General features: G+C 39.0%; 1 protein-coding gene across 1 annotated transcript in view; it reads left to right on the top strand.

Moving 5' to 3' along the window:
- Positions 1–1,184: 1,184 nt before the first annotated feature.
- TBC1D9 (TBC1 domain family member 9) overlaps positions 1,185–27,028 on the top strand; it is a gene marked incomplete at its 5' end in the record, with an annotated part of 38,652 nt that continues 12,808 nt past the window's right edge. The window contains 12 exons of the mRNA XM_082315039.1: positions 1,185–1,335; positions 7,674–7,792; positions 9,460–9,688; positions 10,751–11,012; positions 12,150–12,357; positions 15,694–15,900; positions 17,643–17,813; positions 18,256–18,406; positions 20,046–20,260; positions 22,177–22,294; positions 23,262–23,547; positions 24,700–24,829. Coding sequence (XP_082171165.1) covers positions 1,185–1,335; positions 7,674–7,792; positions 9,460–9,688; positions 10,751–11,012; positions 12,150–12,357; positions 15,694–15,900; positions 17,643–17,813; positions 18,256–18,406; positions 20,046–20,260; positions 22,177–22,294; positions 23,262–23,547; positions 24,700–24,829 — 2,247 coding nt within the window. The remainder of the gene's footprint in view (positions 1,336–7,673; positions 7,793–9,459; positions 9,689–10,750; positions 11,013–12,149; positions 12,358–15,693; positions 15,901–17,642; positions 17,814–18,255; positions 18,407–20,045; positions 20,261–22,176; positions 22,295–23,261; positions 23,548–24,699; positions 24,830–27,028) is intronic.

Below are 27,028 nucleotides of genomic sequence, written 5' to 3'. Positions count from 1 at the left end.
TTGCAACTGTTGATGGCTTCCTCAGTAGCAAAGAATTTTCAAAGCTACTTCAGGAAAACAGTATGGCTTTGTCTTTCATCAGTATCCTTTCAGCTGAAAAACAGCCTGACTGTTAGGCATTTTGATCCTTTCTACCCTAAAGAATCAGACCATTAAGTAGCATAATTATTTTTGCTGGAAGTCTTAGTTTTTCCTAGCTGACATTTGAGTTTTGAACCCTTCTAGGGTGTATTGTGTGGGGTTTTTTGTTGGTGTTGTGGTGGTTTTTTTGTTTGTTTTTCCCCAGGGCTCCAAAAGTATATGAAATGCAGAAAAGAACAAAATAACTTTTAAATGTGGTTTTATAAAACGGTTACCTTCTGCTTTGCTTCAGTTTGTCTGCCTTTATGCTGGAATCAATGTGTGTTTAAAAGTTGAAGTCTTGTTGAAACTGAAGATTTTTTCCCTCTCGAGTCACTTTCCCTCATTACAACATGAGGCAAGAAGCGTGGAGATGAATGCATAGGTGTCATGGTTTAACCCCAGCTGGTAACTAAGCCCCACACACCCACTCGCTCGCTCCCCCCGGTGGGATGGAGGAGAGAATCGGCTGAGTAAATGTGAGACAACTCATAGGTTGAGATAACGACAGTTTGATAGGGAAAGCAAAAGCCACACACACAAGCAAAGCCAAACAAGGAATTCATTCACTGCTTCCCACGGGCAGGCAGGTGTGCAGCCACCTCCAGGAAAGCAGGGCTCTGTCACGCGTAATGGTTACTTGAGAACACAAAATGCCATAACCCTGAATGTCCCCCCTTTCCTTCTTCTTCCTGCAGCTTTCTATGCTGAGCATGATGTCATATGGTACGGCATAGCCCTTTGGTCAGTTGGGGTCAGCTGTCCCAGCTGTGCCCCCTCCCAACTCCTTGTGCACCCCCGGCCTGCTCGCTGGTGGGGTGGGGTGAGAGGCAGAAAAGGCCTTGACTCTGTGTAAGCACTGCTCAGCAGTAACTAAATCACCCCTGTGTTATCAACACTGTTTCCAGCACAGGTCCAACACACAGCCCCATACTAGCTACTATGAAGAAAATCAACTCTATCCCAGCCAAAACCAGCCCAATAGGTTTGCATTTTGCTGTGGAGGGTGAAATGGAAGGGGGGGAGGGAGGGCTGTGGAGCCCCCTCCTGTGGGATCTTGGATGATGCATCGCCGTGTATTCATCAGAATTTCCTGTTCCATAGGTCTCCTTGTGGGTACTCTTGATGTCGTGTTGGACTCCAGTGCCAGAGTGGCACCGTATCGAATCCTCTACCAAGCACCAGACTCCTTGGTCTATTGGACTATTGCCTGTGGTAAGGACAAACATACAGACATGTGGATTTTTATTCTTCCTGGGTACTGTGCCACATAACTAATAGAGCATCCTGCCTGCTGAGCACAGTCATTTCAGGACAAATAAATAGGTCAGGATGAAAACCTGCTCTAGTGGCTAAATTAAGAAGCTCCAAAGCTTCTAAAATTCAGACCTTGAATGCCAGCATGTATGTATGTGTTATGCACAATGACTGAGTAAAACCAGAAATGGCCATGGAACAGAGACAGAAGCCTCTGTTATTTCCCACCCTTCATCTCCCAAGTATGTGCCCAGACAAGCAGTCTAGTAGCCGTCCCTCCTCCTTGCATGTTCTTCTCCATGCCCATGGCTCACTTCTACAGCACTTCTAAAGTGCAGCATTCCTGGGTGATGTGATATCTCTAAAGAGCATGGTAGGAGGAGTACCTGGGTTATAGCCCCCAAATTACCCAGACGGGGCACCCGGCTTCCCTTGAAATGGAAACCGGGAAGATAGCGCAACCCCAGCTCTCACCCAAGTACTGAATATCCGTATGGCATTTCCTGGATAGTGAGCTCTGTCTCCTCCAGGATAAATACCATCTAGATCCCAGGGATGCCCACCTCCTGGACATTTATTTCAGACAATGTGTTGTACTTCTAAATATGATGTACTTAGAAATTCAGCAAGATGGTAGCTAAATTAGAGTTTAACAGACAAGTGTATGTTATTACATGGATGCAACAACTCTTAAGAGTTTTGCTCTTTAAGGCTCAAACTTTCACATCTCTAACTGTAAGACTGTTTCTTCTGTCATTATAGTAGTTGGTGAAATCAATCAATTCGATAATCTGGTACATTAAGTAGGATTTTTGCATGCATCAGATCCTGTGAATACTAAATGCTTATTTCTGTGGTCAGGTGCCTATTGCAAGTAGCATAAAGCAGTATGTAGTTAGTCTCTGGTTCTGCTTGCCGGCTCTGAAGAAAGTGTCTGAAGCTGAATGCAGAAGGTCGAGGTTATTTAGCTTTGATTGGCCAAGGTCAGATCCTCACTTTGATAGTATTGCTTTTCAATCTTAGCAAATGGAAATTTTTGAATGCAGCTCTTCTAGCTCTAAAGTTTCAAACACAGCAGCCAGAACTCTGTTCATTTGAAAGAAAATTGAGAAAGGACAAATGAGAAGTGCACACATGCCTGTTATCTCTTTAACAGACTGGTAACTTCCAGCACCCCCAATGCTGCCTGACATTCAAAAATGCTAGTTAATGAAGCTGTAGGCTTCTGGCCTAACAGTGCCCTCTCATCTGTGCCCATTCTCCCAGTAAAATTTGACATTTACATTATTTGGATGACTTTTTTCCTCCAGACAAATGTTTTCTTTTGGGAAAGGAAGAGGAGGAGGAATGGATGAAGGTTTGCCATAGATCTAATAATTTTAGCAGTTCAAAGCAGGCTCTATTCTTATGAGCATATGATTTGTGTGTCTGGCAAAGGTGATACCGAAGCTGTGTCATGTTCTGAATCCAATAGGAAGTTTTTGAATAGCTTGTATTAGCACAAGTAACAGCCTGGAACAGGCTGCCCAGGGAAGTGGTTGAGTCTCCATCCCTGGAGGTATGTAAAGAACGGATAGATGTGGTGCTTGAGGACATGGTATAGTGATGGACTTGGCAGTGATAGGTTAACGGTTGGACTCGATGATCTTAAGGGTCTTTTCCAACCTTAACGATTCTGTGATTCTATCATTCTAAGTATTTCTTGCTACTTTTGATGGTATCAGACCTGAAAGAAGGCATCGATTTAAACAGCTGTGTTTCCCTCTGCACCTATTAGTACCAACTCGCTGAAGATTTTAAAATTCGTATAACATAATTTGCCTTTAGTGACAGCTAGTAGTAAAAACAGATATTCATGAAATTGTCAATATTATGAAGGTCATTTCCAAATCTTCATTTAACTGCTTGCTTTGTACTGTCAGCTACTCTGCTGTGACCATAAGTATTGGGACCTTGCATGTCAGCTTTCCGTGGATCTCAGTCATGAGAAAGAAGGGTAAAAGTACTTGCCAGTATGTTTACGCTATTTGTGCACAAGCAGAGGTAGTTGCAAGTGCACGTACAATCCCTTCTTCCCTTCATCCAAATGTCAGCGTGCAGCGATTAAAGAACCTCTGTCCCATAAACTTGAAAGGGAGCAACTGAGAGCACAAATTTTCTTGCTGTTTGCAGACTCCCTTCCAAAGAAAATAACATATCACTAAGTTCTCAAGAAAATAGTGTTTCTTCAAAGACATTCGTACTGTGCGCATATTCAGAATTGAATTTTTAAGACTTTATAAGTAGGCCATGTGACTTTTCTTTAAGTGCATTTTCAGGTTTTTTGCATGACACGTATAGATAATTACTATAATTTTATACCTACAATGTATGTCCTCAGATAACCAGGGCCACAAAATTGAAGGCGGATGAGTTATGGCCCCAGAATAAACAAATGTAACATATGTGTTGAAATTTATGCTGCTGCTGAACTGTGAGGGTTTTGTTTCTCTTCTGTGACAGATATTGCAGGTTTTATGTAGAAATATGGTACTGTGTTTACATTTAAGTTAGTTTTAATAAGTGCTCTTCAATTATGAGTCTTAACCCTAATTGAAATTGCTAAAGTAGTTAATGAATATATCTGTGCTTCCATTTTGTGGAATGTTTCTTGAATTTTTAGTCTCCTGATATCTAGCTGGTTGATTGGCTTAGTTATTTTTGTTGAATTATAAGACTGCACTGGCTTAGTCTCATCCCTTGAGGAGAGTAGTGTGGCTCTTACAAGAAGGTAAAATTTTACAGAGAGCAAATTATTTATCTAAGCAACCTTGAAGCTGAGCTGCCCAGTGTTGCCTAAGGCCCTGTGCTGTGGTTATTTTATGAACTTGCAACTAAAGCAATTCCTTCTGAACTGATCGAGGGTTGTTACCATTATACAGGTTACTAAGGGATTTGGCTGCCTTTAGCTATGCAACTCTGATTTGTCCGGCATTGTACAGCTGTCCCTCCCTGTTCCCTAGGGGTAGACTGCTGGTTATTTGGTACTTGTAATCTCTTATTTTTACAGAAATTTGTCATATTCTCCCCTGCCTTCCATAAAGCAATAATCTCCATCTTCAGTAAGTAGCTCTACAGAGTGACTGGAAGAAATGTGATTGTTTCCTATTCATTCATGCTGCATGGCATTTGGTCTTGTTCTGTACAAGAGTATTCTGGGGGTAAAAAATAATCCAAGGGGCTTTGTTTGCTCTAAATAGTCATTTTAGGTGTTTAGACCCCAGATTTGTTTATAATTCATTTTGGATGTGAATTTTCTTGGGTATTAACTCTACTGTTAGAGTGCTGTTGAGTTTACCAGCTGTAACTATTGTCTTCTCCCGCTCTGCACAAATTGAGGTTTTGTGAGGCCACTCCTGAACCTGCCATTACTGGCAAGAACAATTTTAGGCTCCCCAGAGTGTTACAGGTTGTCTTGCAGTTCATTCTGTTAAGGCAGCAGTTCAGGTTGACTAATAAGTATCTCAGGTAAGTATCTACTTGGGAGAGAAGACCGGACATGACAGCCTCATCAGCTGTCTCAAGTTAAACCTTTCCTATTCTCAGTCACTGACTGAAACAATACTGACATTATACTTCTGAGTGTGTTTGAAAGCACATTTATATAACTTGTTAGTTTTCTTCTCAGTCCTGAACTCAGTCATACTCCCTCTGTACCTTCACCTCTTACTTTATACAAACCAACCCAGATGCTAGAAACCTAACCCTGACACCCAGAGATGTTCCCATGTTGCTCATGCTGTTACTGCACCCCACCTGCCAGGCAATTGCCCCTTCTCATCCTCTCTCCAGCACCATGCATCCTTCCTCCATCCAGCTCTTCTGGTCTAGACCTCCTTTAGCTCTCCAACTTCTGTTTAACACGCTTATTAGTTTCCTCCCTGAAGACGGAGGAGAATAGCTCAGTCTACCAGGTATGCTGGCCAACATTACACTATTTCAACCATCGAGCGCACCATAAGCTGAGCGTATCATTTAGAGGAGGGGACGGAGTGTTTAGGAGCCTACTGTATGCGTTGTAGCTATTTTCCCTTTTATTTCCTGCCAGTCTTGAGGGTTTTGTATTCCAAAGTGCAGTGGTTTAACTGTTCTTTTCCCTTCCCTGAGAGTTAGAGATATTGCTTAATTTACCTAAAAGGCCAGTGATGGCAAAATAGTGAATGCTTTTAATATGCTAAGATAGGCAAAGACTTGCCAGTAGCAGAGTTAAAATAGACCTATAGTTTAAAACATTGCAGCAAAAGTGTTTTTTTAATCCTGAGTGAACAAAGCAAAGAGAAAGATCTAGACTGTGGTGATAAATTGATGAGAGCTGGGGTGTGGGTTTTGGCCTGATTGCATGATCTGCTGTAGATGAGACTGGGAGAGTAAACAGTAAGATAGTGGAGACAAAAAGCAATTGAAACAAGGAGATGGATTGCTATAATCAACCAAAGCTGTTTCGTAAGAAGTGATGAAAAATAATTGATGAACCGCAAACAAAAAAATAGACAGCTGTAAGAAATAGTTTGTCATGATAGTGCATCTGCACTGCTTGTCTCTGCTCTTCAAGAGATGAGCGATTTTTCTGATGACAGTCTGGTTTTATATACATAGCTCATGTATTTCATCATTGCTTTTTACAGCAGTGTAAAAGCCAAGAAGAAATAAATTAGTCTTCAGACCACCTCCTGAGTTCCAGAAAGGTCTGGTTGCATCCAGTAGTTTTAAGGAGAAGCAGCAGTGGCGATCACTTGTGGTTCTGAAATATTGGTTACATATGCAGGCTATTCTGCAGCATGATTTATGTACCCATACTACAACTAGAATTGTGAAATTCCCCTGGAAGTTGCACTGAATGTTGTGTTCTGTTGCTTTCATTGGAGTTGTGTAAAGCTCTGATTGTATACTGTAGAAAGAATATTTTTCCCCATCGTTTGTTGCTGAACAACAAGGAAAACGATTGTTTGGTATGTATTCAAGATGGTTGCATTGAGTTCTTCTACAAACCACGGAAACACTTATGCGCAGACATGTGACAGTTTGTGCCTGTAGTGAAGCTGAAGAAGTTATTAGCAACAGCTTGTTGTAATTGAACCTCTTTCGAATGGTTGCTTCACATGATCCCCTTCGCTTTGTTGGGTTCTATAGGCATTAGTAGGTAGGTACATTTACTTGCTAGTTCTGAGTGAAATGAGCCAAATTTGTGATTTGAACAAAAAGATGACGTAGTAGTGATGCTGTTTCCTGCCTGGATTGAGATACTTTTAATCAAGCTTCAGGTACAGATGTTCCTATGTGAACATGTAATGTTTGTTTTCTGAAAATACTTAAAAGTCCCAGTTTTGACATAGTTCCCTCAATATCCTTTTTTGGGGCAACAATTTTTTTGTGAGTGCTTGAATTTATTCTTCCTTTAGGGTGGGCACAGAGAGATCCTGAAGAGCACCAACAACTTTATTCTGCGAGATGTTGAGAACGGGGTCAAAATGGAAGTTGTATTTATTGCAATCCATCTCAAGTAAAATAGAAGCAAAAGTTTGCATATATAAACTCTAGTTCATACAAGAAGCTTTTTCATCCCTATTCTGTACTACTTTACAGACCACACGTATGCTGATTCCTCAGTATCAAAGATATCTCCCTTGACCCCTTTTGGTCTCCGAAGCAAACTAGGGTGATCGAAGTTTAGTTTATTCTTTCATCATTAAAAGCAAACCACCTCTGACAACCCCCATCCCCTAAAAAGATACAGCTTTCTTCGAGGTCTTTCAGCACTGTTCTTTTGAGGAAGACACGTTGTAACAGACTTGTCAGGAAAATGATCCTTTTCAGCTTTTACTCTTCAGATTTTTGTCAGTTTCATAATTTATAGATGTATATAATGGTGAAGAATTAGGAGCCAATGGTAGAATATACAACTGTTGGGTTTTTTTTGTCAGCTCCTAGCAGATGCAGGTGATACCTTTGCTAACTCTTTAATGTGACATTGGGCAGCTCGGTGGTGTTATTGTGGTTAGAATTCTACGTGTAGGGGGGTTTTGCTTGTGATACTGACATAAGTAGCTTGTGCTTCTCACAGAATAATCTTGAAGATTGCTACCTATTATGAAATTCAAGACTATGGGAGAAAATTTTGGAATTTCCAGGGACACAGCATCTGGTGAAATATTGCATCTCCAGTTACTGCCACGTTTTATTAGAGTCTTTTGATTATGATTAAGAGGACATTGACATTGGTGAATTTCTTATTTTGTGACTTTTTTTTTTATATACAGGTTGCTCAAGGAAGGAAATCACTGAACACTGGGAATGGCTTGAACAGAATTTGTTGCAAACTCTTTCAATCTTTGAAAATGAGAATGACATAAATACATTTGTCAGAGGAAAAATACAGGTAGTTAAATATATTATTATAAATGTTGTTAATGATAAATGTGACTGTGGAAGGAAAACTGACGTGAATTCTAAACAAATTTGACCTGGTAGTCCCCAGGCTGCTCCACCTTTTTGAAGGAAAGACAGATTCTAGGTAGCAACATGTATGTAAAAATTAGGAAAATGGGGGTTAGTGCACATAACTACAGTAGTGTGATTAATATAAATAAATATATATAAAATATATATATAGGCAGGTCTTCAAACATTATATGTTCTAAAATTAATTACAATGTTGCTTCTGTCTTAAACTTTGACAGTTTTTTATGTAACTGCTTTTCCAGTGCAAAGCTTTAATTTTTTTTTTTCATGCACTCATCGTATAATGTCTCCTTACCCTCTTCTGTGTAGTTAAATCCTGTAGTGTTGGCATTTACACTTCGTATAGGTGTTAGGGGTTGCTGGTTGATTTTTTTGTTTGTTTGGTGTTGTTTGTTTGAGGGGGTTTTTTGTTGATTTTACTACAACTCCTTTTTCTCCTTATAGGAGAGATCGTAGCTATACTGGTAAAAAGTACTTTATCCACACGACAAATTATCTAAAAATAAATATTTTAGTAAAAGATTGCTTGTAAGCAAAATTACTGTGCTTGGTGCGTATTCTAAGCATTGGCTTTGTCTCATTCCTCTTTTTAACATTTCATGTAGTAAGTCAGCTGTCTTAAGAATCCCCTAGTTGTTTGTGTTTCACTAGTGAATCAGGTATGAGGGCTATAGATGATCACGGAAACACCTTATGCAAGAAGACATCTGTCTTGTGAAATGTAATCCTTTAAGGAAATTGTTACTTTTTAGAGCTGGACAAATATTAAATGTGAATGATGGTTCGCTGTCTTCCACTCTGCTTTCCATGTAAATGGAGCAATTTGAAGGCAAGAAGTAACTTTCCTTTTTGTAACTTTAATATAGAAGGCAACAGAGAAGATTTATAAAAGAGATTGGGAAAATAAGTGAGTGGACCAGAGCTTCAGTAGAGAACAGAAGGAACTGTAGTCTTTGAGATGTCAAAAAGCAGCTTTTCACAAGACTGCTGCCACTTCAAATTTGATGAAGAAGTGTCTGCACCTGAAAGTGTGAATGATTTTTCCATCCTACCAGTTAATCTAATAGGAGATTTTTTTTTTCTCTTGCTCTTTTCTTTTGCTCAAGATCCACTAAGAGGGGTCATAAAAGTTGTTTAATATTTTCCCTAATGAATAACAGATCCTTTTTTCCTTTGACTTTTTTACTTCCTTTTAGAAGAAAATTTTCTGGTGAAATCCTATCCCTGTCTCCCCAGGGAGCATATTTACATGGAAGGGGAAAATCTTACAAATTATAGGCTCTTTACAGAGTTGTTAGGAGTATTTGAGATAGGCCGATTGATTTAAAACAGGGTACTGGCAAGTGGTTGGTGTTTGGTTGCTTTTGAAATAGGCATGGAAGGGAGCAAGGCATCAGAAAGACAGCCTTGAATAGTGTAAATAACTATATAAGCAAAAGAATGAGCAGAAGAATAAGGGATAAGCAAAAGACTTTCTTGACGTTGCAGTAACTCTTGTGGCCTCTGGCCCAGACAGCAATGGTAATTACGATATCCGATACCCCATAGCAACTAACATGCTGTACTTCTTTCACTCCCCACTAGGGCATCATCGCTGAGTACAACAAAATCAATGGCATCAAGGAGGATGACGATACAGAAAAATTTAAGGAAGCCATAGTGAAATTTCACAAGCTATTTGGGATGCCAGAAGAAGAGAAATTAGTGAACTACTACTCCTGCAGTTACTGGAAGGGGAAAGTTCCCCGTCAGGGCTGGGTGTATCTCAGCATTAATCACCTTTGCTTTTATTCTTTCCTCATGGGCAGGGAAGGTATGTTTTACAGTGGAATGGTGGTCTGTGCATCTAAGAATTGTTAGGAAACCTTCTGTAGTTGTTACTGTTCATGTGCCGAACTGCTGGGGGTGCAAAGACACAGCTGAGGAAAAGAGGAGCAGGGAGCAATTCCCTGATTGTCACACTGCTTAACTGTGTGCTTGTTCCCTTGTTTGTTTTGTATTTCTCAAAGTAGTTCTCTGTAAAACAATACCTGGGCATCATTTAGAGGCATGGTTCACTTCAGGGACTATGCCCAAAAGGGAATAGGGATGAGATCACACCAGTTTTTGGCTCCTTCTGCTCTTATACAATCCTCCAGTACTACCCTGGCAGACTTTGCCACCTCAAATGCTGCATTTACTCTTGTACAACACTGGGGCATCACAAAGGGCTCAAAGCAGATGCAGTATCACGAGCTACATAGTGTGGATGCAACCAGTCTGCTCTAGAGGGAGTTAATCCTGAGCAGTGTGGAGGTGAGCGAGTCTGCAGTACTTGGGTGTGGGCAATGGATCAGTCCCAGGTCTTTCTATTTAGCTGTGTAGACTTACCCTAGTGAATAACTGGATTTTTTTTTTTTTTTTTTTTGACAAAAACAAATGTAGATTTAGTCCCTACTTTAAGGACAATATCCTAACCTGTAGTGGTGTTGGAAAAGCCAAGGATCTGTCATTACTGTAATATTTGAAACTTTTTCATGTATAAAAATAATGCAAGCCTGTCTGATGTGTTTAGATTGTGTTTCTTTGCTTCCATAGGAAAAGAGGACATCAGAGCCTGAGCAAGTTCTGTGGCCGTGACAAATTATGTTAGCCCACCTAGCTTTGTAATGCTTTTGTGTGGTGTTTTGTACAGAAGTAAACGATATTTAAACTTTTATCTGCTGTTTGTCAGGTGATCATAATTTGTACAAGCTGGGTCTATTTATGCTGTCCTCCCAACTTTTCAAGATGGAAGAAAATTTCAGCTGAATACATTTTATAGGAAGAGGAAGTTAAATGTTTTTGAATATGCTAAATTTTGTACTGAATCTTTTTTTTGTTTGCTTCTGTTCAGCGAAGTTAGTTATCCGCTGGGTTGATATCACTCAACTTGAGAAGAATGCTACACTGCTCTTCCCTGATATGATCAAAGTGAGCACAAGGTCAAGTGAACATTTCTTCTCAGTATTCCTTAATATCAGCGAGACATTTAAACTAATGGAACAGCTTGCCAATATAGCTATGCGACAGCTTTTGGACAATGAAGGATTTGAACAAGACAGGTCATTACCCAAACTGAAAAAGAAATCCCCCAAAAAAGTATCTGCACTAAAACGGTAGGTAGCACTGGCTCTTAGTCATTTGTTTCTCCTCAGTCCTTTTACTTGCAGCATTTTGTCCAAAAGCTTTCTAATGTTGCTGCCATTTACTGTTACTCCAAAAGGAAGGATTGATTCCAGCCGTGGTAAAATGTGAATAATTATTTAAAAATAATTACTTGGTCTCCTGTTGAAACAGGAAAGGGATAACATTTGAATATGAACATGTTGCAAAAATAAAAGAAACATATTTGAGCCAAATTCTCATTTGTTTAGAAGTTCTGTAACATATCTCTCAACATTGGCTGCATTAGGTATCTGTTGTAAGGCCCTTTTATGTTACCAGGGGAAGGTAATAAAGTGATTTAAGTGTTATTAAGAAATGTGCCTAACATTCATACTTGGTCCTATAACTGGAACTGAAAAATTACTTTAGATGATTAATTCTATCTAGAACTTATTTTAGGTAACAGAGATATAAAAAATGACATAAAATTCTAAGGGATGAAAAATAATCTGGAAAATATTTCTGCTTCTTTTATAGATATCATACTGCAATTTGATAGTTTCTTGTTAATTTTTTCATGATTTTATATGTTGGTCATGTTAGTGAATCATACAGAATTGTAACCAGTGCTTGCTTATATTTCTCATTACTTAGTGACATCTGACATGCATTATATCACTACTCAGTGTTTTGCACTGAATGCATTATCAAGATTAAGTCTTGAAATTGCTAACAAACTCTAGCCCTAAGGATTCCATCATGTTAATAAATAAGCCTCAAAGAAGCATTTTTGGTGTAATATTACAGGCGGTCATGTGTTATTTAGTAATAAACGGATTCACTGTGTATGTATTCTCAGAAAGTAGGGCTGAATGTGAAAAGATCACCCAGTCTCTCCCCTCTGAGAAGTCAGGATCAATGTATCTAAGTCATTCATGGCAGAATTCTTTTTTCATGTAGTTTTAGAGTCTTCCAGTGGTGGAAACTATACATCCCCTATATGCAAACTGTTTCCACTGTTTTGCTGTACACTCACTGCTTAACTGAGTTGTATGTTGCAGGTAACTTGCAATGATTTGTATAAAATATATCTTAAAATGTATTATGTATTTCTTAAAACAAGAAAAGCTTTCTGTGGGTTTTTTTAGGGATCTTGATGCCAGAGCAAAGAGTGAGAGATACCGTGCATTGTTCCGACTTCCCAAGGATGAGAAATTAGATGGACACACAGACTGTACTCTCTGGACTCCATTCAACAAAATGCATATTTTGGGTCAGATGTTTGTTTCTACAAACTACATTTGCTTTACTAGTAAAGAAGAGAACTTGTGCAGCCTTATTATCCCTCTTCGAGAGGTAAATATTTGTATTTGTAAATTTATAGGGCAAATAATAAAGCAGTATCCTATTGGAAATTGCATCCTAGCTTTGATGGTTTTTTTTATTATTGGAGAAAAACCTCTTTTCATCCCTTTAATCTCTTGTGAGCACAATATTCTGATGTGTTCTAAGTAATATTTAATGACTGTGTATCTTAGTTCAAAGCAGCTACTACTGAAATTCACAGGGAGTTTTCTCTTGTCAGTTTTTACAACCCTCATGAGTCCTTCCTCTCCCATAATTTATATTCTGATCTGCAGCCCCACAGTACATTTTTTTTGTGCCTCATAGGGAGGGAGGGATGATAAAACTTCCTAGACTGGTGAGTGGAACTTCTATTAAAGAATCTGTCAGATAAAATTTGCCTTCGTCAGATGTAAAAAGGTTCATAATCCTAAAGATTTGAATTATCTCTTCACACAGACTTACAGTCATTTATTCCTGTATATGGAAAATTTTTGTCAGCATTTTGAAAATTGGTGTGCTTCCCTTTTTAAAGCTGGCTGCTTAAAGCAGATGTTCAGTAAAAAGAATTTGTTTGATGAAATAAAAAAAAAATTACGTTGGGGAGGTTTTTATGATTGACTTGATTTGTGGGTTAATGGAAAACCGTGTAAAGTAAGTCTTGGAAATAGTAGCAAAGCTGATGTAACCAAGGACATTTTGGCTTGACTGAAGAACCATGGAATATTTCAAGGCGCTGTTTTCCCCCACAAATCATGAAGAGTTGAAAACAAATGGTATTTGTTTGGAAACTTTGAAGTACAGCTTCTCCACAGTGTGTTGCAATGACTTTGGTTATTTGAGGAGAGACATTTGATTATGGTTGCGCTGTTTGTCTGGAACTCCAAGGGAACAACAGTCCTCCAGGTAAAGTGGTGGAGGAGGAGAACAAAGTCTGCATTTAACAGGACCTCTTTTCCTGGATGCAGATTCAGCAACTGCTTTTGATAACCACAGCCGCAGCAGCATGGGATTCAAAGCAGCTCTAAAGCTTTAAGACAAGTAAATATCTCGTGGTTTAACCCCAGCCAGCAACCAAGCACCACACAGCTGCTTGCTCATCACCCCACCCCAACTCCCCCCAGTAGGATGGGGTAGAGAATCGGAAGAGTAAAAGTGAGAACACTGTGAGTTAAAAACAGTTTAATAACTGAAATAAAAGAAAGTAAAATAGTAGTAGTGATAATAATATACAAAGCAAGTGATGCATGATGCAATTGCTCACCACCTGCTGACCGATGCCCAGCCTGTCCCTGAGCAGTGCTCTCTGCCCCCGGGGCCAGCTCCCCCAGTTCATATACTGGGCATGACGCCATACGGGATGGCAGAGCCCTTGGGCCAGTCGGGGTCAGCTGTCCTGGCTGTGCCCCCTCCCAGCTTCTTGTGCACTGGGCAGAGCAGGGGAAGCTGAAAAGTCCTGGACTGGTGTGAGCACTACTGAGCAACAACTAAACCATCAGTGTGTTACCAACATCATTCTCATCCTAAATCCAAAATACAGCACTGTACCAGCTACTAGGAAGAAAATTAACTTTATCCCAGCCAAAACCAGGACAAAATAGCTGAAGGAATAAGTGCTTTTGTGTGAACAGGTTAAGTCTGAGCAGCAGCAAGGAGCACAGTAACACACTGGGTAGCGCTAGTCCTCAGAACAACTGATCAGTACCCTTAATAATTAAAGGGAAACTTTCTATTTAATTAAAGCTTTGGGTCAGACCCTAACCAGACCCTTCCAGTATTCTGTGATATCCTGGAGATGTTTTGACAGACAAGACAATAACAAAGCACTGATTCAAAAATGATGATGAGAAAAGATGATTTTCAGTGGCTGACTGCACTGCTCACTGCACCCAGTAGGTGCAGTCTCCAAGATCAGCACTTCAGATATGGGTGTGTCTCTACCTGAATAGGAAATAAGTGGATATTTGTTCTCATTATAGCAGAGCATGCTTTCTATAATGTCTGTCCTGTGCCTCTAGAACTTGTCTTTTTTGTGCTGATTATGCTCAGAGTTTTGAAGTGGAACAGAAAAATGACAGGAATGCTTTTTAGCTAATTTCAATATGCTGTTAGTGAAGGTCCTTTAAGTTAATGAAGAACTAATAGCTTTTTAGTTAACAGAAAGATAAAAGGAAGTTGGAAGGACAGAGAAGTGATTTAGCATCTGAGCAGTGCATTGCAGTCTTTAAATACGTCTTCAAAGAAAATGTTGTGTGAAAAATGGTTATCGTATCCTTTTAGCTAGAGAAATATTAATATTAGAGCACTAATGTCTCACCATTGATCTCTATTTTAAAAAGGGTTAAAAAAAAAGAGCAAAAGTAAAGGTCCTGGTAAATGGAAGTGCACCCTCTTCTATTCTGAAGGCAGTAAGACAGTTTTCATTACTTCGGAAATTTTTTAAAGTCATAAGCAGTGGTTAAAAGTACTTATAATTGTGCCTTGTGTTTTGTTCAATGCATGAACTGGACAAACTTGATTGATTCGTTTATTTGTTTTTAAGGCTAATAATTGGTAATGTTTAGAACACACAGCTGTTTTATAATTCATCCACAGTGCATGACTTATCCCTGAGATTTTTTTGTGTTAATGTGCTTTACCGAAAGCTCAGGGAACCAGTGCCCTGTGCTCAGTAGATTGTGGTGTGAGTGCTGTTTACAGGTTGGAGTTTGGTTAGGTTAGTGACCCTCTCACGAACAACTGAAGGCCGAACAGAAACCTCCACCTCCCAGGGTTTGGTGCTTTCCTTTGCAAGGAAAGACATGGGGTTAGTTTCCCTTTGTTGCAGGTTTCTGTGTACCGTGAAAATACAGTGGCAGTAACAGTTGTTATCACAGTGTACAGCTATAATAGAGTAGAACAGGAGCGTTAGCCAAAAAGAAAGGCTTAGTCACATACATATATTGGCAATAAAAAGTAAGCAAAAGTCTCTGTTGATTCAACCTGTACTGGTGTTGGGGAGCAGGAGAGGGATTCGGAGGTCCTACAAAAAAGTCCATAGACCTGCATCCCACAGAAGAAATTTTGTTTTACTGATTCTTTTAAAATAAAGCCTGAGGAAAATAAACTAAGCAGTGCAAAGGAGTTTTGCTGGAAAATGTACTGAAGGCAGTTGTTTGAGGGATGACAGTCTTCATCTTTCAGACTTGTAAGTCCTTGTATCCAAATCCTGTTTTCCCGCGGGGAGATGTCCATAGTGATTCGATATGAGGGGGGAAGGGGCATGGGTTTGTTGTATTAAGATGGTTTCTTAGACCAAGCAACTTGATTAATTAAAGATCTTAAGCTGTAGCTACTGTTTCTCCCTAGGTGACAATAGTGGAAAAGGCAGACAGCTCCAGTGTGTTGCCTAGCCCATTATCCATCAGCACGAAAAACAGAATGACATTCCTCTTTGCCAACTTGAAAGACAGAGACTTTCTTGTACAGAGGATCTCAGACTTTCTGCAACAAACCACTTCAAAAATATACTTGGAAAAAAACATTTCTGGAAGCTATATCAGCTCAGATGATGAGGTACGTGGAGGAACATGAATCTTACTAGAAGAAGGGGATTTTAACTAGTGTGGAGAGAAAGAAGCCAGGAAAAACCTTTTAAGTTTTTGTAAAACTAAACCTTTGTACACAGATACGTTACCTCTTTTGTGTTAATGCCTTTAGCTTCCTTCAGCTGAACAGTTAAAATGTTACAATTAGGATATCTATTTTTTTTTCATGTTAGACCTAAGAGAAATGACCATTGCTGAGGAAGAGCTACTCTAACTCCTGCTGCTGCATTCTGAAATTACAGTGTATCTTGTTGGAAAGCGTCATAGTTAACTAACTGGTTAATTGAATAACACTGTTTAATATCTTATCGACTTTTCCAAGTCAAAGCGTAATCGTGGAATTTTAATAATTTGAAGAAATTATCAGTTGATATAAAACTCTTTCTATTCAAGACTAGCTGCTAAATTGTATCCTTTGATTCTTCAGAAAACAATACCTGAGCTGAGCAAGTTTGCATGTGCGCTGCTAGCGAACTTTGGAACATTTGAACTAACAAAAAAAATCCCCCTGTCCTGGGCATCAGATGGCCCTATTCTGAACCACCTCCCGATTTACCTATGCAAAGTAAATGGTTCTTAAAAGATATGATTAGATAAACTTTTCTCAGACACTTTGAATATCAATGCTTCTGCTGAATTCCTAGGTTTTACTTATGAAATGTAGGTGCTTCGTATCACCTCATCAGATCTGTTAAACCCAGCAAAGTTTAGCAGTTCAGATCTCAAAGCAGAAAAGGCTTTTGTGGTGTATCATTTTGGTTTTTGTGCAGGTAGATCTCATGTTCCAAGTCTGTACTAAGCCATACCTTAGTATTGTGCTGAGTAGCCCTACCCTGTTTGCTATGTAAATCTTAAAAGTCAGTTTTTTACTTGCTTTGTTGATGGTGAGGTATAATTGGTGTGTCGTGTAGTTGTATACCAGCGCACATACGCATATATGTATAATGCTGAAACTTTGTCTTGCGTTTTGCCCTAAATGGATCTACGTATTCTACCTACTGAATTATAAACACAAATTAATAATTGAAAGCATTATTATTATATGTAGTAATAGACTACATATGTAGACATGCATGACTACTAATTTCAATTTCAGGCATTTGGTGTTAACTGCTATACGAGATCTTACTGTGATAAATTTTCAAAGCTGTTTGAGAAGTCAGAAAATCCTTTTCATTCCATATCACAATCTGACAGCGTTGAATTTTCTATAGAACATTTTCTTAAGTGAGGGGAACAAAATATTTATTTTGTGTATGTCTGTATAAACATATATACAGATATAAACGTGTGTGTATGTGTACACACAGAGATATAAATATATGTTATATATAAAATCTTACATTCTGGACCGTCGAGGAGCTACCTGGGGAGCCAACGGTCCTATGATGTTGACAGGAGACCAAGGGAGCTGGTTTAATTGCCCAGGGCTACTTAAAATGAACACTACCTTAGCAATTCTAATTAGAGGATTTGATTACTTTTCCGGGGTGAGGGAGGGGAGCTATTGAGAAACTGGAAACAATTTCATTATTCTATACTGGTTTAATTTCTGCTGTCATACGCTCAGCCTGTGAATGTGCCTGGGTGATTTAATTTGCTCAGTTTTTGTTAGCTGTTAGCATGTATAAATTTTGAAGTAAAATGAAGTAAAAAGTCCAGACTCTGGCTTAGCCCCATGTCTGTGTTGCTTGTGACTGCTTTCTACAGGTGTTTACAAGATCAGGTAGTTTAATTTCTGCCAGCCCTCATAAAAGCCTCAGCTCCGAGTCGGAGGGAGAGCGGCAGTTCAATCTCAACGACAATGGCATTCCAACAGCAACTCAAGCTTTAATGACGATGTATCGGCGGAGGTCACCTGAGGAGTTCAACCCCAAGCTGGTAAAATGCACCTCTGAGTGCTGTACCTGACTGAAAAAGTTGTTAAACTATGTTTTCTTTAAAATACATGTTTCTGACCCAGAGGAGTTTCATTCTGTCATGGACAGTTAAGAGGCAGTATTTTTCACAGAAGTAAAGCATTGAACATGCTGTCATTTTACCAAGACAGACAACTTCACTACATTAAAAAGTAAAGTTGGATGTAAATCGAGGAGAGGCTGTATGCCTGCTCTTAAGTGCAACTGCTTCAATGATACTTTTTTAACAGCAGCTAGGAAATGGGAGGAGGCAGCCCATTAAGAAGAGAATTGGACTGTAGCCAAGTTATTCCTTGCTCCCTTGGAAAGTTAGGACGTTGCAGGCTTTTTAGCATGTAGCGTTTCAGCGGGGCAGAGTGTTAGAAAGAGTAGGTGCATCTTTATGCCTGCCTCTTTGCTTTTAGGCTAAAGAGTTTTTGAAGGAACAGGCCTGGAAGATTCACTTTGCTGAATATGGCCAAGGAGTCTGTATGTATCGCACAGAGAAAACCAGAGACCTTGTGCTGAAGGGCATTCCAGAAAGCATGAGAGGGGAACTTTGGCTACTATTTTCAGGTAGGTATTCATTCAAATGTGACTGTGGGATATAGGCAAAGCATGAGGGAAGAAAGGATTTCAAAGATGTTTGGAGGTGCAATAAGTGTCCAAAAATATTTGGAGCAAGTAAGGCTGTGATTGTTAGCAAGCACCAGACTGCTTTAGACAAGAGTTCTGTTTAGACCGGTAAATACCCTTTCTCAAACAGGCTCAAATAATTAGGGAAGAATATAAAAAAGCAGAACGCACACTCTGTTACCAGAAGCCAGCAGTCTAGGGGCTCCTAGATGTTCAGTAGCCACCTGCAGGCATACTTCCCATTTGTTTAATCATTTCTGACTCCAGCTAAGCTTCTGGTCAAGCTTTTGGCCAAAAGCTTTGGCTTTTTTGGCCAAGTTGTTGCAAGGAATTCCAAAGTTTAAGCATGTTGCATGGAACCACTTTTTTTTTTTTTTTTTTTAATAATTTAAAAAAAGTTACTTTTATCTTTTTATTAGGTTCCCCCAGTATGTGAAAAATGGTGAGAAAATATTTCTGTCCATCTTCCATGCCATCAAGGATTCTCTAGATCTTTGTGCCATTAGGCTTTTTTTCAAAGTTAAAGAATTTTATTCATTTTGTTACTAGTTACATGCAAAGCAGTCCATACCTCAGTCTTTCTTCATAACCTTTCATTTACTATATGCCTTCTCTAGCTCTGCCCCTCCCTGACATAGTTACCACAGCTACCCACACCATTTAGGTTATGAGCACATGAGGGACTTTATATGATAACCTAATGATGCTTGCTGGTTTGTTTTCTATTTCTTCCCTAATAATGCTTAATCTTGTACATCTTCTGTTTGCTGCTGGGCATTAAACAAATGTTTTTGGAAAATATACACAGGAATGCACAGATCTGTCCTGTGTCTGATTAATAGCTAGTTTGGACCAGTTTTCATGGGGTATGTATAATTAGTATTTTCCATGTGCATTACTTTGTGCTACTGACACTTGATTTCCTTTGCTGCTGAAATTTTCATTTCCAAAGAAGTTTTAAAGTCAGCAGTGAAATCTCATAGCAACTCTGCAAGCATGCGATAGTATCCCTAAGACAGGGTAAGTGCCCTGCCCAAAATGACAGAGTCATTTTCAGAAGCAAGAATAGAGCTCAGGAGTTCCTATCCCTTGCTTTTGGCCGAGATATCATACTTTCTGCAACCAAGCATTAATTTACTTCCTCCTCAGGGCAAGTAGCTTTCTCAGAGGCATGTTTTGAGTTATTTAGGATAATCAAACCCACGGCCAGCTGCAGAGAGAGCTCATGATACCATGTGACTGCACAGCTGGTTTGTTCTTCATGCCTCTTGTTTCTTTCTGGCTGAAAGAGGGAAAGGCTTTATCTTCTTTTGGTTTTGGGGATTTTTTTTTCACCTCATTATAAATTGCCTCTAGAGAAGAAGACAAGAAGGGATGATACCTCAATCACCTAAGAACATCCCTTTTTTTTTTTTTTTTTTTAATTGCCTTTACAAAAATAACATTTCATATTTGCTTTCAAAGTGCTTGTTGGTAACATTCAAGATGAAAGGGTAGCAGAAGATCATCGTGTTGGGATATGGTATCTGCTAACCCTTGCTTTTTTCTTCTGGTTTTAATACTGTTCTCCCACTCCCAGGAGCCATTAATGAAATGGCCACTCATCCTGGCTATTATGAGGACCTAGTGGAGAAATCGATGGGGAAGTATAATCTTGCTACAGAAGAGATAGAGAGGGATCTGCACCGCTCCCTTCCGGAACACCCTGCGTTCCAGAATGAGATGGGTATTGCTGCTCTAAGGAGAGTCTTGACAGCTTATGCTTTTAGAAATCCAAACATAGGATATTGTCAGGTAATTGAAATACCTTGGCACTCTTTCAATTTCTGGAATTCCTGTTCTTTCCTTATGCTTCTATTTCTTCAGTCATGTACACGAGTATTTGGCTGTGTGAAGTACATCGATACTTGTATAATGCTGTGAGGTAAAGCGTCGATGCTGCAGAATTACAGTAATGCTGAGGTCAGAGGGATTTGACACAAGGTCTTGCTCTAACAGAAGTATTAGCAGCGCATGCTGAGAGATGTGCATAGTTTTCTGTAAGCATATTTTCTGCCCATAAATCTAGAGACTGGACAGAGGATAACAACAGAGCTGTCCCGAAGTGCATCTACAGAAAATGACAAATGGACCCTGAAGAAAGGTTATTTTCTTTTAAGCAGCAAAAAAACCCCACAACCTTTAATTGTTCCGCCTTAAAATTTTTACCTACTTATTCGATGTATTAGTTGTAATAACCCTCCAGAACCTCCTTTGCTTTTTTTCAATGATGCCATTCAATGATACAAAACAAAACTTAAAAAAAAAAAAAAAAATAAAGCACCTTAGAAGATATCTTATCACTGTGCATCACAACCGTGTGTTGGTAGAGTTAATGCTGACCAGTGCATGGTTTTGGGGTTCTTATGCCTGTGATTCAGGTCGCTTTAGTTTCTGGTCCCAAATCATTCTTTCTTGCTGTGTAACTTTGACTTATCACCTGGGCCCTTTTTTGCCTTCCTACCTATTTCTGCAAAAAGGAAACTTGAATTTATGAGTATTAGGAAGCCTGATTAATGTCTGACTGTTAAGACTCCTAGATACAACATGAGTAAGTGTAAGTGCAAGCAATTCTAATAGATACCATCATAAATTATTTCATAACAAATATAATAGTAATAGCTGCAATAACTTTTTGTAAGGGTTGTTTAACAGAGGAGCAGTAGAAAGACACTGTGATTCCTAAAGCTGTCACAGTAATTGTTAGTAGCCTTGCGACTTGGTCCGTGGCATTCAGAATGCTGATTCACAGTTACAGGGGGAATCCAGGCACTGAAGTATTTCATGCATGGTAGACAAGATAAGACGGAATAGCATAGACTTTGGTGGAGTTGTAACATTGTTCCGAGCTTCAGGTGAAACCTTAGTTGCTGTTTCAAACAAGTAATGATCAAACTGGAGTCTTAAAATGTTGCAGGATCTGAAATGAGCAGCTAATTCCTTAGGAGGTGAACTGAGAAGAAAATGGTACCAAAATACTTCATTTGTTCAGACTAACAGAGGTCTAGTCAGAGGCTGTAAGGAAATAATTCAGAGGTCATTGTACAATGCTGTGATATTTGAAATGGAGTGAAACAGCCGTAAAAAACTGTCATGTACACAGTCAAACGTGAGGAGTGAGCAACAGCAAGAGACTTCTGTTTCACTATGCTCTGGTTGTTCGTGACTGGCACTATTACAGGCATTTGCCTCAGGCTACAGATGCTGTGTCTTGACCTTCTCATAGGAGCAGAAAGGATGGGGAGTGCAAACTGCCTCTGCAAGGAGTGGTACAGTAGTGGCCACCGTTAGTGCTGTAGGAGGCATTTTGTCTGCATCAGACCCAGATTCCCCAAGAGCACCTATTGGCAGAATATCAGCAGCAGTGTAACTGGATGCTTGCAGGCCTGAGTAGGCCCTTGATTACGAAAAGAAATCTTGATTATTTCTTTTTCTTTTTTTAAAAAAAAAAGCTAACAATTTTTTGTGGTTTCTTTCAGACTTTCTTAAGCCTTCCTTTGAGCACTGGGAAAACACTGCCTGCTGTTTTTACAGGAAAATACTTGAACAGTTTGGGGTCTGCAGGGGGAGATGTAGCTAATTTCCTAACCATAATAACCACTTATCTGCCCAGTTACTGTGCTAGATATCGAATGAATGGGTCTAGCAATTTATATTTCTCTTTCTTTTAGGCTATGAATATTGTCACTTCAGTACTCCTCCTTTACGCAAAAGAGGAGGAAGCTTTCTGGCTGCTGGTCGCTCTGTGTGAACGTATGCTACCTGACTACTACAACACAAGAGTTGTTGGTATGTTATGGGGAAATTTTCTAAAATGACAGTACAAAAATTAACCAAATTAATTGGTATTATTTGTATCGAAGCAAGCGTATGTGTAGAAGCATGTGTGGCGTAGACACAACTGTGAATGCTAGTGGCAAGACAGCTTGCTCAGGAGCGTAGAAGGAATTCCCTAAAGAGGTGCTGTGATAGCTAATGGTTCTTCACTTAGGATTAGATGGCATTCTAAAGTGGGTTTAAACAAAGTGAATAAAAAAGAGATGGGAGGCTAAAATTTGAATTTTAGATGATCCAGTTATCTAATTAAGGTAAGGTGGAAACAGGAGCTTTGGCTATTTGCAGTAGGAGTCTTTGTGCCTGTTTATCTCTGATTTGAAAGCGCACAAGTGTCTGAAAGCTGTTGTTGTCAGATGACAGTTTCCTTGTGTATGTGGAAGTGAATGGCTCTTCAGTTTATCATGGAAACTGTCTTTACTGTAGCTCACAAATGCTTGAGGTACTCATTCAGCCTTAGAAATGATTCTTCCTGGCCTTGCTTAAGACACCTGATGTTATGGCATAGATATTTATAACACAGAGTTCTCTTAAAATAAATCCAAACCCTCACAGACAGTCACCCTGGCCTCCTTCAACAGGCGATGCTGAGAAGTGTTATTCTAATTAGTATCAGTAAGTACTAAGCCATTGTAACTTCTGTAGGTGCTAGAGCAAATTGACCCCTTTGTTAGCTCTTATGAAGTGTATAATTAAAACAAAAAAAACTTATTACAGTTCAATTGGTATGTACAGCTCCGTAGTGGAATAGAATCTGTTATTTATCTGAAAGTGAGAAAATGTGTGTTAGCGTCATGTAGAATATTCTTAGGTTTTGTACTTATATAATGTAGAATATGTGTATATATTTTTCTCCCCTAAATGGTGTTGTGGTCAGTTGCTCCTGAATTAATGGACATCCAACCTTATTTATTTTCAACAGGAGCACTGGTGGATCAGGGTGTCTTTGAAGAGTTGGCTCGTGACTATGTTCCACAGCTTTATGACTGCATGCAGGACTTGGGTGTAATATCCACCATTTCCCTGTCCTGGTTCCTCACTCTTTTCCTCAGTGTAATGCCATTTGAAAGTGCGGTGGTGGTTGTGGATTGTTTCTTCTGTGAAGGAATAAAGGTGATATTTCAATTAGCGCTCGCTGTCCTCGATGCTAATGTAGACAAGCTGCTTAACTGTAAAGATGATGGAGAAGCCATGACAGTCTTGGGAAGGTATTTATTACAGAAAATAAAGTCTCTTCATTTTATTTTTCTTTTTGCTTGCTTTTCTGATTTGTGTTCCTCTATGTTGAAATACTCAATTTAAACCAGTACAACATATGTAAATCTTTTACACACTTATAGTCCCCTTTCACCCATATAAGATACTCTTTATATTATCTTAAAACAATGTTAAGTGACCAACAAGATATAAATTCTTCTTTCAAGACATTCAAATAAACTTCCCAAACCTGGTTATAGAAACTTATTTTGGTTGATTAATTTAGTAGATTATATGGTTTTTGTTACTTCATCTTTTGCCTGCTACCTTTTAAATGCTGCTAAGAAAAAGCCTTGATCTCAAGGAAAATTGTTTTGAGAATGGAATGAACAGAACTCAGAAAAATTAGGTAGACTCTTGAATGAGTAGATTTCAGTGAAACGGGAGGCTGATAAATAGACCAGATTGAGTCATTTAATACAAACTAGTACTGCTGAGTGTAACCTCTGATTTCCTCGTTTGTGGTAGTAGTGTTTAGTTTTCAAGATGCTGCTGAAACTTCGGAATTTTTTTTCCTAATAAGTTTCATTAGTATAGCCTTACTGAAGTCTGTTTTTAATTTCTTTGGGATTAAAGAAGACTGTGGTTGTGTTTTCTCTGAAGTAAGCCCCAGTGCTTGCTGAGGATTTAAGTGTTCTGCAGGGTAGAAGACAGATGATCTACAGCAGCTGTAGCGGTGGGAGGAACAAGCCCTTAAAACCCCTTACAACAGTTGGGCAGTAGTAGGATGGGGCGGGGTATGTAGACTGAAGCACACTGACCCTTGTTCCCATGGTGTCGTCATTCCTTTGGCATATTTAAACAGCCAGAAGCAACAAACCTGTTCAGTAAGCCACTTGTTTGTGACTAGCTATATTTGAGCTATTTCTTGATAAGGATAAGGAATTACCAGGGTTACCTTAGCTCTCTTTGAGAAAAAACAGTGTTAGGATTTGTCAAATAACTGATGTTAAAAATCATGTAGTTCATTAGTAGAGAGTGGCTTGATCATTTTTACATTTAATGATCTGTATGTAACCTTTATTCTGTTAACCCTCAGAAGGGAGGCGGGTACAAACGAATCTTGGGTTTCTCATTTCTGATTTTTTTTTTTCTCCCACCAGATATTTGGACAGTGTAACTAATAAGGACAGCACTCTTCCACCCATTCCTCATCTTCACTCACTGCTCAGTGATGATGTAGAGCCTTATCCTGAGGTGGATATCTTCAGACTAATCAGGTCTTCCTATGAGGTAGGGTAGGATTTCTTAATAGGAACTTGCCGACCCACACTAGCTCTGCTTTGCAGAGGAACTTCATGCTCTATAGTTTGGCTTTGCTTGGAACTGAAAGAGTATCAAAGAAATATAGACTCATCTCAGAAGTCTGAAATGGAGCAGGGGAGAGGGGTTAGTCTGTCTTTTTTCTTTTAACCAAAACATTTAATTGGAGCTGTTTTGTACAGGAGCCTGCAGCATGAAAGGAGAGCAGCCCGCAACCAAAAAGTGATTTACAAACAAAAGGCTGAACTTGTAATTCAAATAGGGTTAATTCTCATCTAAGCTTTTTCACGCTTTTCCAAACTGAAATATTAGTAAAATCTTATGATTTCAGAAGACCTATCATTTCTATTATCAGTGGAACTTTGTTTCTTTTACTTTTTTTTTCAGCAAATGCTGATTATGACCATGGGCCACTAGCTTCTGTGTTATCACCAAAGCTAAAAAAAATTCAGGTGAAAGGAGCTGGTAATAATTAATATCTGTAAAGCACAGGACAAAGCTGGCAAAAAACCTAAAATTTGCAAACCAGTGTCATTGTCCTTAAATTTTAAAAATAAGCCATCAGTTAAAATACTCCTGATGATTACACTGACATATTAATTTTTTATAAAAATTAAAGAATAACTTTAAAGAGTTATTCTCCTTAATTTCCTTTTTTCCTTCCATTGACATGCAGGGTAAATTAGTATTTTTAGTTTGAGATGTAGGTTCATACTTGGCAATATGACAGCTGTTTCAGAGGCACTTCCTATGTCCCTTGCTTTAATAACATGATATCTATTTAACAAGGAGGTAGGTAGTCCTTAGCGTATTCTACACTGAAGGGCAAACTGAATCAAGTTACGTGTATAGTTCTTCTCCTTCACACAATATTAGAATGGGGAGAAGGATGTTTAAGTGAAATTCTGTTTCCCTTGTATTTTTCCGATTTCCTCATTGTGAAGGAATATATCCCGATATATTCCTCAATATATTCCTCATCGTGAAGAAATATATCCAGCTGCTAGGAACAAAAATAAATCTCGAAAGCTATCAGGATAGAAAAGCTTCAAGGCATCTGTTACTCAATGACTGTTACATTCCTCAATTAGTTGTGTGCAGTCAGGGCTGGGAACTCACTGTTAGCTTTGTTGCAACTACAAGGAGCGAAATGCCAAGTAAGCAGGCATATCTTTGCGGTTAAAGGTACTTGTTGGGTAACCATCTATCCTTAAGCTTTTAGATATTTATTGTTTACAAAAAAAACAGGAAGACCTGCAGCTGAAAAAAACGTTTTTTCTTGGAGTCCTTTGCCCTGCCTCAAACACACACACACACCACCTGCAAGGAGGGGGGGAACCTTGTCCCTTGCAGAGTGTCCTGTGATATTTGTCATGGGAGCATGGTGAGTCTGACAACTTGGTGAAGGTGTAGTACTGGCAAAAGCACAATATTTGGATTGTTTCATGAAGAGCTACTTTCCATCATGCTCTGATCCTGTCCAGCTCTTAGGTAATCATGTGAGATGCATATATGAGAAGTCTCCAGTGAGAGCTGAAGTGATGCAGAGGAATTTTTTTGTAATTAAGCAATTAGCACCTGTCTCTGTGATGATACTGAACTGACTTTCTACTTTTAAGAGAGAAACGTTCTTGAAATAAGGGAATATACATAACACATTTTACGCTGCCAGTAATTTTTTTATTTACTAAAAATACTTTTTAGTAAGAAATCTATCTTTTCATTCAATTTTGCAATTAATAGAGAAGCCATAGAGCTTGGCATTACAATAATTATAATAGAAGTGACTGAAATAATGCATAATCACTACAGCTTTAAAAGCCTGTGCATAGCTCAGTAGCTGTCAATGGAGTGTAGACTCAGATAGTCAGAGCTGTGCTTAACTCCTTTGTGTGTTAGTTAATTTAGAAAAAAATAAGCCTTAAACACTTAAGCTACATCTATAGTAGTATCTGGATCTTGGCCATTTTAACTAAACAACTGGCGCTTAGAGGTCTATGCTGTTGAAAGGTTTGATACAGTTTTGACCTAGAACAAGTGACATGCTTCCAACAGTTCCTTGTGTGATTTGGAAGTTAACATGGGCAAGGGACCATTCCCAGAAGGTAATTGCATGCAACCTTCCTTTTCTGTAGGCTACATGAGTTTTAGTTGTATGGATGTGGACAG

This window comes from Platalea leucorodia (assembly GCF_965183815.1).
Source record: "Platalea leucorodia genome assembly, chromosome: 6".
Lineage (NCBI taxonomy): Eukaryota > Metazoa > Chordata > Aves > Pelecaniformes > Threskiornithidae > Platalea > Platalea leucorodia.
The sequence above is the reverse complement of the archived record's forward strand: the minus strand, read 5'-3'. Positions and strand labels throughout refer to the sequence as shown.